Genomic DNA, 12,428 nt, shown 5'->3' on the forward strand with positions numbered 1-12,428 from the left:
GTTGCAAGCAGATCTTCTGTACGAGACACAAGGCACAGTTAACACTCCAGTATGTGTTTTGTGGTCTTTGCTTCGCCTCTGTCATAGTTGCTGGTGTTCACAGGTGAGTGCCATTCCTGGAGATTACTGCTGATCTTCCAACTCCAGAACAAAAGCTCTTGAGTGACTTTAATATGAAGGGAGAGAGGAGATAGAGTTGTTTCTCGAGTCAAGAAATCCACAATTGTTTTCTTGCTGTAGCTGCTGTTGTTTGAAAGACTGAAGTGGACTTGAGGAAACTTCTTCTGGACCTCAACCTTGTGGCTGCTCGAACTTTCCTATGTAATAAATGGTTTTCCTGATGACCTTGATTTTTTCTCTCCATGCTGGCAGCTGCTGTGTGATGAGTATCTGGTGGTGCTGTGCCTGCAGGCTGGAAGAGTTGTACAAATGGTATTGGTTTCAAACAGCTTGTAACAAGTCTATATGTTCTGTTTTGTACTTGTCAACTATGCGTGCATGGATAGATTTGCACCAGACTGGGTGCACATACCTTGCAGCACTGTAAGAAGTTGCCAGAGTTCCCAGGGTTTGTGGTCAAGACCTCCATGTACTACCAGTGATCTTGCAAAGGGTATTATTTCTGGTTTCTTCCCCCATTCTCATATTCTCACAATGCTGCTTGTTCATCAGAGTACCATCCAGAGTGACTCCCAGATGTTCAGGATGGGGCGTATTTACTAACTGAATCTCTTACCATGTGATGTTGGTTTGCAGTCAGCCAGATAGGCTTCAACACCCTCAAAAGATTTCCCTTGACTCACTAATGGAACTCCTTGTGTTTACTGGAGGGAATTGGTCGTTATTATAGGTGTTAAATAATATTGGTGGAAGAACACTTCCTTGTGGTAAACCATTTCTTTGACATCTCCAGTGACTAAGCTGATCTTGGAAGTTGCCATAAAATCTCCTGCTTTGAAATAAACTTTGAATAAGTTTGTTGAAAACTTAATCTTTGGTTATCACGTAGAAAATGTACAATGACTGAGAGTGTCATAAGTAGCCAAAAGATCGATAAAAGCTACTCCTGTAATTCTCTGGTTTTAAAAGCCATCCTCAATAAGTTGTGTGACGTTTAGGACTGAGATGTACAGCTTTTCCTATGTTAGAACTGGCTCTGCAAGTGAGTAATACACATTTAACCTTTACAAAAAATTTGAAAAATATGGCCCATCTACTTCAGATTCACATTTCTTTCGCTATGTGCGATTTACTTAATCTATTCTTGTCTTTATGCTTGTATTTGTGTGTCCTTTTCTGTATTTTATTTATAAATCCTTGTCCTGTTTGCTCTCTCATGACTAATCATAGGACTTAGAATTATTAAATCTGATGTTGTATTTATCACTTCATGATTGCACTGTTCTAGCTGACAAATGTTATGGTAACACTGCATCTCAAAAGGGGGGAGGGATAGGGTGTAGTGACTGGGGAGAGAAAATGTGGCAGGGAGAGGTAGGAAGGGTTGGAGAGAAGTTTCAGTTGAGTAACAAACAATGTAAGGAAAAGACAGATTGCTACTTGCCGTAAAGATGACACTTTAAGTTGCAGACAGGCACAAATAGGAGACACTTACATATTAGCTTTCACCCACAGCCTTTATCAGAAAAAGAAGTGCGCGCACACACACACACACACACACACACACACATACATACACACAAATTTCATTCACACAAGCAAGCACACCTCATGCACGTGACTGCCATCTCCGCCAGCTCGGACCAGAATGCCAACTGTTCAGTAGTGCAGCAGTCACAAGTCTGATTTCTTCTGAATTCACTGTTGTATGAATGGCATGAAAGTTGCAGTATCTGGATGAGCAGAATTACCTGCATCCAAGCACAGATGTAATGAAACAGTCACAATAATACACAACACTGAATTTCAGTATTTGTTAAGTTAATGCAACAAACAAGTACCACTATTAGCAGTGAAATATATTCAAAGACTGTTTGAAGGCAGGTGCTCATAGACACAAGCGAATAATTATGAATTTGAGAATGAAATTCAAAATGTTTGAGACACATTATCTCTGTAAACACACAGTTTATATTTGTACTGGGTAAACTGTTTGTGAGAACTCATTTTCCCATAGCTGACACTGGCCACTGCAAGACAAAATAGTCACATTACCAATGTGAAGATTCCACACTACACAGAGTACACTGTTGCAAGTATGATGAACAATAGACAGTAGAGCAGAAAGCACAAGCGATCAATAGCTATTGCTAGAAGAATCCAGTTAACTTGATGGCGTCGATGTGAGGATGTACGTGTCAGAACACGTCGGCTGTCATCACCAATGCTCACATTGCCCCCGCTACTTGAGGCTTCAATGCTGCTGTCTTCCATTCCTGAACAACTCTCATGGCGGTCTTCTGTTGATGGTACCTGTGGATGTACAGTTGGGTATGAAATGTTAGTTACTAACTAGATTCTCTTACCTGTATTTTGCATAGAAATTATATCAATTACATAACGGAATTTACTACAACATAATGGATGAACAACAAAACAAGTTTGTTATCTTAAATGTTCATAAGTTTTTATATCAGACCACATAGATGAGGACTGTCTGCAAAGAAGCCAAAACATTGGTAGTTTTAACTTACCATAATAAAATTATACAGCCAAGTAATTTTATTGAAAAAGTTCATTAAATGAGAGATTGTTCTGCTTGCAGTGCTGTCAACAAATAGCAGTAGAATCAGTATGTCAGGCTTGTGATGGACCACTACTAATCATATAAATTGTGGGGAAGTTGCTCTTTTGCAATGACCACAATTATGTTTCAGATGAAATGACATGGATTGCTGTTCTATATCTGCAGCTAAATCCATACTCTGAAATCCACTGTGAAGAGCATGGCAGAAAGTAATTCTCTTTTTTGCACATACAGGGATAGGCAAAACAATGCAAACACCTATACTTACTTGGGAATGGTTTATTAATAAGAGGTTGAACCCCAATTTGCCCGTAATACAACTGCGATTCTTCTTGGAATACTGGCATATAGTGAATGTATAGTCTCCAGAGGAATGTTATGCCATTCTTCAATCAGAACCTCTTGGTCTGCACTCCAATACCGCCCACAAGGGTTCGAAAATGTTCGAGTCAGGTTATGGTGCTGGCCAGGCAAGATGCTGCAGTTCAGTTGCTTGTTCCTCATACCACAATTGTGCTGTCCTAGCTGTGTGAATGGGTGCATTATCGTCCTGAAATGTGGGATCACTGTTGGGGTACAACATTTGAATCATGGTGTGCACTTTACCTAAAATGTTCACGTAATCATTGGTTGTAACACGGCCTTTAAGTTAATGATGGGACCAGCAGAATACCACGATAGGGTTGCCCACACCATCACACTTGGACCTCCATGCTTAACTGTTGGAATCAAGCAATCAGGATTGTAGGCTTCTTTTCGTGTTCTCCATCCGTAAACCCGCCCAATATTGGAAATAACGAGAATGTTGTCTCGTCAGATTATATGATGTGTTTCCATTTATCAGCCATCCAGGATTTATACTCCTGACAACATGTTTTACACTTCTTTGTGTTGGTTGTCATCACTAATGGTTTTGGTATAGCAGCTCATCCAAGAATATTTGCTTTATGGAGTTCTTGGCAGACAGTGTCAATATATAAGAGGTCTCAAAGATGGCTATTGCGCCCTGAAGTCACTTTTACTGCTGTAGTTTTCTGTTTATCAAACAATGGCTGAAATCTTTAACTGTGAAAGTCTTCTTGTTGTGCCTATCTGTGACTCAGCATCTCTGCTATGTGGTCAGTAACAACTTTCCTTTTTAAAATGTAGTTTTGTGTTGTTTTGACACAATTCATGTTAGCATATTACAATCTCTGTCTTTTAGTTTTGATTGGTGCCAACTATTACGTTTACACAATGATGCTTTGTGTAGGCTGTCATGACTTGAAACAGTTGCTCTTGAGACATTCAGTAAGTTAGCTGTCTTGGTTACTTATGCTCCAGCTAATCACGCCCCCACAACTCTGTTAGGTCTTTCATTGCACGTTGTTCTCAGCCTCTGAATGCAAGTACAAAGTATGCACTACTCGTAAACAACCTGCGCTGATGCCTAGTCCATACTAAACATGCACGGTCCAGCATGACATGTGCCTTACCTGTGTTGTAGACCGTCAAACACAACCATCTCATTAGTACCACTGTTCACATTATTTTGCCTATCCCCTGTATTTAGCCTCTTTCCAGTTCCATTTTCATATGGAGCACAAGAAGAATGGGTGCTTAAATACCACAGTGCATACTGCAATTAGTCCAATACTGTCTGTGTAGTCATTACAGGAGCAATACATAGGAGGCTGTAGAATATTGCTAGAGCACTGCCTCTATTAATATTTCTCCTTGAAAGTTTCTAAGTATGATTTTTCAATGCAGTTGATGTCTCAGTTCAAGCACCTTTCAGTTGTGGTTTTTCAGCATATTTTTAATGCTCTCTCTTGAGCCAAACGATCCTGTGACCATTCATAATGCTCTTCTTTGTAAGTGTCCAGTATCCCCTGATGGTTGTATTTGGTAGGGGTTCCACTCAATAGACTAGTATTCTAGCCTGGCACTATACTGTAGGATGAAATATTAGTGGCAAAGAAACCACTTAAAAGCTATTAGTGAGGAAATGTATTTGCAAGAGTGGTTTGATAAATGGTAAATTTCTCATACGAAGTTGCCTGTTTGGCATTTTCATATGAGGGGCTAGGCAGCTGTCTAGAGTAAAACTGAATTGAATCAAATTCTTGTGCCTCAGACAACATTAAAAGAATCTTTGCTTCTTGATTAATTAATTGAAACATGTTTAAAGAAGCACAAAAGATGAAGTGCACTTGACGGCTCACATGATATCACTGAATAGGAAAGCACTGAGAAACTTAATGTTGTGGTAATAGAAGGTCACAGAATAAAGGTGACTCAAGTGAATGAACACACTATATCTTGCACATAAAACTAGGTATGAAAAATCCACGTCAACAATTGCTGTCTTAAGAGTAAATCTTTTGACTGATGATATGCTTTAGTTTTTCCAGTGGACTTGCCAACTGATGTTATCATTTTGTTAAGATGTTGTCAACTCTGGTCATTTGTGCGATATCTGCATAATTATTGTGAAGTATTGTTGAAGCTGTGCTATTATTTATAGCTGTTTTACTTTCAATGTGCAATTTTGTTCTATGACTTTGCCAGCCTTGCAAATCCTTACAGCATTTTATACTTCAGCGAATGAGATGACCAGCAAGGTCTTAAAAAATTTCATGCAGAACATCACAAGAAATTCTTAATTTTATCCATTTTTACTGGATGTTAAGTTGTGGCTGTATCAAGATTTTGATAGTCGTTTGTCAGCTTCATTCGCAATGTTCACCAATGCTAATAACATTATTATACATGTGGTGAGTTTCAAGAAATGGCCTCACGTAAGTCTGTAAGATTCCCAGACAATTTTTTCCTGATGTGAGTGTGATCAGTTGAAACACATAATGTGTATAATAGTGTGACTAACATGAGTGAATATTGTGGAAACAGACAAATAACTTACAAAATAAATGCTAGAATTGAAACCTCCAGCCTCGTTTATAATGTTTTCTAAACTCCTTATTCCTTAAATGTTTTCATTAGCTATTATTCCAGGTTTTGTGCTCCTTGCATGACTGATGTCCTTTCCTATAATTTGGCTTGTTTACAAGAAGTCTTCAACAGTAGTTGTAATATATACATTTTGTTTGTCCAGTGCTCACCAACAATTGTTGAAGAGCAACTTATAATTGGCATGCTGCTCAGATTAACTAAATTAAAATTTTTGTATCTGTCCTTAGGGGATAATGTGTATTGCAGTGATTAAAAACTTCTCAACAGACTTCCAAAAAAAGCTAAGTTTTGGTTTTTAGTTTATACAAATATTAGAATATTTATGCAATTACTCATTTTGTACACATTAGTGTTTACCAGATGTTGTTGTCAGTCTCAAGACTGATTTGGTTTAACTCTCTATTCTAGCCTATCTTATGCAAGTTGTTGTTGTCATTCTGAAGACTGGTTTGGTCTAACTCTCTATTCTAGCCTATCTTATGCAAGTCTTTTCATATCTCCATAATTACTGCACCTTACATCCTTTTGAATGCCTTACTGTATTCAAACAACTACATTTACGTGACTACTCCGCACTTTACGCTTAAATGCTAGATGGAAGGTTCACAGAACAACTTTCAGACTATTGCTCGAGCATTCCACTGTCCAGTCCCATGTGAGAAGAATTAACATCTAAATCTTTCCATGCAAGCTCTGAATTCTAGTATTTTATTACGAAGGTCATTTTTCCCAATGTAAGTGATTGAAATTTTATGAAAGATCTTGCCGCAATGTGAAACGTCTTTGTTTTAATGATTAACACCTCAACTCATGTATCATATTGATGAAACTCTGTCCCTTGTTTCACATTAATACAAATTGAGCTGCCCTTCTCTAAGCTTTTGTGATGTCCTCCATCAACCCTATATAGTAAGAAGACTGTACTGTGCATCCGTATTCCAGAAGAGGATGGATAAGCATAGTGCAGGCAGTCTCTTTAGTAGATTCGTTCCATCTTCTAAGATTTATGCTGATTAAATGCAGATTTTGGTTTGCCTTCCCCACAACATTTCCTATGTTATGGTTCCAATATAAGTGCTTTGTAGTTGTTGTCCTCAAGTATTTAGTTGAATTGACAAACTTTAAATTATTATGGTTTGTTGTGAAACCTGAGATTCAACAGGTACTTTTTAGTACTCAACTGGAGGACTTCACACTTTTTATTGTTTGGGGTCAATTGCCACTTCTGCACCATTCAAATATCTTTTGTAAATTATTTTGCAGTTTTTTTTTGCTCATCTTTAGTAGGCAGTAAACAACACCATGAACTGCAAACAATCTAAGAGGGCTGCTCAGATTCTCTCTTAAATCATTTATATAGATCAGGAACATCAGAGATCCTATAACACTTCCCTTGAGGAGACCAAATGTCAGTTGTATTTCAGTCAGTGACTTGTCATTGATCACTACCAGCTGTCAGCAAATCACGAATTCAGTTACAGAACTGAGGCAACACTCCATAGGCACGCAATTAGATTATAAGCCACTTGTGAGGAACACTGTTAATGTCTTCTGGAAATCTAGAACTACGCAATCAACTTGAGAACCCTGTCACTAACTCTCATTACTTCTGGTGAATAAAGAGCCACTTGTGTTTAACATGAATGATATTTTCTAAATTCATGCTGGCTATGAGTCAACAGATTATTTCTTCTGGGTATTTCATAATGTTAGAACACAATATATGCTCCAGAATTTCATTGAAAATTGATGTGAGTGTTATGGGTCTATAGTTCAGCAAATTACTACTATGTCATTTCTAGTCTGTTGCTGTGGGCTGTGCAACATTCTAATCTTTAGGCAAGGATCTTTTTTTCAAGTGAGCAGTTTATATAATTGCCAAAAATGGAGATATTTCATCGACACACTCCAAAAGGAATTTAATGGTGTGCAATCTTGTCTTTATTGTGTGACTTAACAACATTATGAAAAGGATAGTTGCTACTCACCATATAGCAGAGATGCTGTGTCGCAGATAGGCACAACAAAAAGACTGCCAGAAAGTGAGCTTTTGGCCAACACGGCCTTACACACACACACACACACACACACACACACACACACACACACACACACACACACACACACCCAAAACCACAATCTCTGGTTGCTGTGGCTTCAGCAGTCAGAGACTGTGGTCATGTTTGTATGAGTTGTACCCTTCTGTGACTCAGCATCTTTGCTGTTATGGCGCAAAGTCAAGTGCTCGCACACCAGTTGGGAATGACAGGGAAGAGAAGGCTGTGAGAAGAAGTCAGCCAATCACATGCTGACTGGACCTTCCTCCAGAATGACAACATGATAGCAGTGGCCACCATGTGAAGAGGATATAAACGCAGCGACCAACTGGTGAAAGCCAGTTCAATACCAGCTTCAAGATTAGCGACTTCAATAGCAGCGTAAACAATAGTGACTTCACTTGTACTCTTTACATAGCACAGACTTGGGATTGTCTATACTGAAGAAGATTGATCATTTTGCATGTCGTCCTTTGCTTGCAACTCATCTGTGTGCTTGCCAGAGTTAAGTTTACTTTCACATTTACCTTTCTTATAAGGCCACACTTCAGACAATGTGCACCAAGCTGCTTAAACCATTCTATAAACAGGCGAACAGAATTAAGTCATGCCCTTGGTGGTTTTCACAGCATGAACATCAAGATTTCCTGTCCAGACAATCACAGTGTTAAGCTTGTGGCATTAAATGTCACAATTTGTATGTTTGCAGTGGAACAAACGTAATAATTCTGCCCACTCACATAATTCTCGTCACAAGGCCCATGTAATCAATGCAGTGTATTCAAAGCCTTCTGCAGGCATTAGCAAAACTCACAAGCAGTCACTTTCTTCAGTGCTATGACACTCCAACAAACTTTTTGTTCATTTGCATATTAGTGGAAAAATGTGAAATTTCAGTTGGACATGAGCACCTCTGTTAAATTTCTGAATCATAACACATATGAACTGCTGGGCTCTCCATGCCTGTCTAAAAGTAGTACACACCTGACGGCTTATAATGGACAAGACATTCTCGTTCTCAGAAAATGTACTTTGCCTGTCATGTATTGCTCGCATATGCGATCTGTGACTTTTACTGTGCTACAACTCTGTGACTGTGAGAGCATATTTGGCCTTGATTCATTTGATTTATTTGGCTTTCAAATTCAGGACAATGTGTTGTCAGTGTCTGCATTCAATGCAAATGACAGTGTAGCTTGTTGAAAGAATTCCTTTAACTCTGTTCTGAAGGTTTAGTCAAGGCTAACAATTTTGTTGCACATATTACTATGAAAGACAATGCTCAGCTGAAATTTTGCAAGGCCAGAACTGTTCCCATAGCATTACGGGACAAGGTGCCTGTTGAAGTTAAAGAATTGCAAGATAGCGGAGCTATTGCACCCATACAAGCTAGTCAAAGAGCAAGTCCACTGGTTTTGCTCCCCAAACCTTCAGGCCGCATTCACATCTGTGTTGACTTTAAGTCTACAGTCAACACACAAACTGTGATTGATACTTATCCAATGCCACCCACAGAGGAGAGCAGACAGATTAGGCACTGGACACTGCTTTTCAAAAATTGATTTGTACGATGCATATCTTCAAATACCATTAGATGAAGAATCTCAAAATGTGTGTTCTCAACACTCATTCGGGCCCTTCAGTCACATTTGTTAGCCATATGTGATCTGCCAGTTCCTTGCAATGTCACAGTATTGCAGCCAGTCTTATGGGGAAAGTGAACTACTATATTCAGTTCATATTGAAAGCTGCACAAATTGCAGCTCCATTGTATTACTTGTGTCAGAAGAATTTCCCCTTTGTTTGGACAAATGAGTACCAAGAAGCTTTTCAAAATCTTAAAGATACATTTCTCAGTGATCGATGCTTGGTTCACTTTGATCCTGAGAAACCAGTTGTGGTGCGAGTTGACACTTCCTCTTTTGAATCAGTGCAGTGCTTTCACACAGATTTGGTTATAAAGACAGGCCTGTTGTTTTCACATCAAAAGTGTTGTCCAGAGCTCATTGTAAGTATTCACAAATAGAGAAAGAGGCATTAGCTACTATGTATGGTGGCACCAAATTCCACCACTATTTGTATGGCAGAAAATTCTACTTAGTAAAGTCCTTGTTTCATCCAATGAGGAGGGTGCCTGTATGAACTACCCAAAAATTGCAAAGATGGGCTTTGCTGTTGTCTCAATACAAGTACAAGATTGTGTATCATCTGACAGCTCAACATGGTAATGTGCACGCACTTTCACATCTTCCGATTGACACTGATTCAGACTATGATGCTTCTGCTGCATCTTGTTGTTACATTGATGCTCAGGGTTCTGAATTGCTTCAATCCCTTCCTCTAAACTATAGGAAAATTGCACTGGCCACGGAAGCTAGTTGAGATTTTAACATTTTGCTACAATACATTCACACATATTGGCCTCGCTCATCACATAGCATAAAGAAATCAGTAGTGCACCGATGCTTTGCATGTCATCATAGCCTCACTATACAGCAAGGTGTGATTCTTGTTCAAAATGACAGTGGACAGTCAGGTGTGTTGGTCCCCAAAGCTTTGCAAAACGAAGTGTTGCAATTACTTCACCATGGATGCTGGGGGATTGTTCATATGAAACAATTAGCGTGTCAACACTGTACTTGGCAGGGTATGGACACCCAAACAGAACAGATGACACCACAGTCACATGCATGTGTGGAAAATCAGTCTGATCCACCACAAAAATTCTCTGCTTGGCCTAAGTTGCAATCACAATGGCAACGTGTGCACATAGACTTTGTGAGATCTTTTTGGAACACTTGTTGGTTGATTGTGGTAGACTCTTATAGCAAGTTTCCTTTTGCTGTGTCAGTTAATTCGACAATGTCATGTAGCACAGTTCAGGTGTTGTCTTGTATTTTTTGCCTCAATGGTCTGCATGAAGTCACAGTGTTGGACAATGGTCTTCAGTTCACATCGCATGAATCTGAAACGTTCTGTGAACACAATGGCATACAGCATTTAACTAGTGCAATTTGTATGTTTACAGTGGAACAAACATAAGAATTCTGCCCACTCACATAATTCTCGTCACAAGGCAGCAAAGTAGAATGTTTTGTCAGAACCTTCAAACAGAAGATGACCAAACTTCACCACACACACCAGGGATCAAGCATTGTAACTGTTTCTCACCTCCTGTTGTTTGCATCCATGAGATGGATCATTGCCGGTGGAACTGCTTCATGGGCGATGCCATCGGACACCGCTTCACCTGCCCCAACCTCCTTAGCATACGGTGCTGAAGGAAGACTGCAAGTATCACTTCGTGCCGCATGATGTTGTGTTTTTCAGGGTTTTTAGTGACAGCAGATGGTTGGCGTGAGGCAAGATTCTTTGTTGACTTGGCGCACACATGTATCTCATTTCAGGCCCAGACAGATTGCAGTGCCGAAATCACAAAAACATTTGCCACTGCCATGTGCATGGTGATCCTTCTGTATCTCTTCCCCCAGATTCATGGATCCTGAGGACAGTGCGGCCACAGCAACCACCAGAGGGTGACATCATGACACTGCAGGATGACCCCATGGAGACGGAGCCTTCAACCCCTCCGCCTCCTCTCATCCTACCGATGGAGCTGGACCTGCCCATGCCGCAGCAACTGACACCTTCTACATATGAGTATGGTTCTCAGGAGATGGACACGTACCCTTCTAGGCATTTTCTGGGGACATTTCCACCAGAGCGAAGGCTGGATAGCAGGGTATGACTGGAAATCTGACGTCCCCTGCAGTCACAGCTTCCAGTCCATCAGAGCCTCCACACTCCTGCCTCTGCTCCTGTTGTCAAGCTCCATCTATGATGATGGTCTGTCACTTTGGGGAGGAGGAATGTTATGGCATAAAGTCAAGCACCAGCATGCCAATCAGGAATGACAGGGATGAGAAGGCTGTGAGAAGAAGTCAGCCAGCCGAGCGGTTAAAGGCGCTACAGTCTGGAACCGCACGACCGCTACGGTCGCAGGTTCGAATCCTGCCTCAGGCATGGATGTGTGTGATGTCCTTAGGTTAGTTAGGTTTGAGTAGTTCTAAGTTCTAGGGGACTTACGACCACAGCAGTTGAGTCCCATAGTGCTCAGAGCCATTTGAACCATTTTTGAAGTCAGCCAATCGCACACTGATGGGATCTCCCTCCAGGACGACAATGCAACAGTAGTGGCCCCTGTGTGAAGAGGACATAAGTGCCGCGACCAACTGGTGACAGCCAGTTCAATTGCAGCTTCAAGATTAGCAACTTCAATAGCAGCAACAACGATAGTCACTTTGCTTGAACTCTCTATGTAGCACAAATTTGGGGTTGTCCATACTGAAGAAGACTGCTTATTTTGTATGTTGCCTTTTGCGTGTGACATATCTCTGTAATTGCCAAAGTTAAGTATTTTAAATTTCTTTTTGTAACAAAACTCATTAATATGACTTGTTTAATTTTTTGTCTAGTCATCTGAGTATGCAGGCTTCCTAGATGCTACATTTGCTATATGATGACTAGCAACCATCCTTTTCACAATATTGTTACATTCCATCTTGGATTTTCATTTTGTGACTTAAGTTGCTTTGCTGCACAGAAGGGTATCTATTCCCAAGTTATCAATGTTGGCAGCAGATCTTCATTCAAATTCTGCAATATTTGCTGCGTCTTCTATGGCCTGGGGCTAAAATTTTTGCACCGCACTC

The 12,428-nt window shown here is 40.1% G+C and overlaps 1 protein-coding gene across 1 annotated transcript in view; it reads right to left on the minus strand.

The window, feature by feature from the left end:
• Positions 1-2,185: 2,185 nt before the first annotated feature.
• Positions 2,186-12,428, minus strand: part of LOC126416260 (acetylcholine receptor subunit alpha-like 2) — a 175,101-nt gene continuing 164,858 nt past the window's right edge. The window contains exon 9 of the mRNA XM_050083890.1: positions 2,186-2,433. Coding sequence (XP_049939847.1) covers positions 2,194-2,433 — 240 coding nt within the window. The 3' untranslated portion in view covers positions 2,186-2,193. The remainder of the gene's footprint in view (positions 2,434-12,428) is intronic.

The sequence above is a fragment of the Schistocerca serialis genome, chromosome 8 (genome assembly GCF_023864345.2).
Source record: "Schistocerca serialis cubense isolate TAMUIC-IGC-003099 chromosome 8, iqSchSeri2.2, whole genome shotgun sequence".
In the NCBI taxonomy this organism is placed as follows: domain Eukaryota; kingdom Metazoa; phylum Arthropoda; class Insecta; order Orthoptera; family Acrididae; genus Schistocerca; species Schistocerca serialis.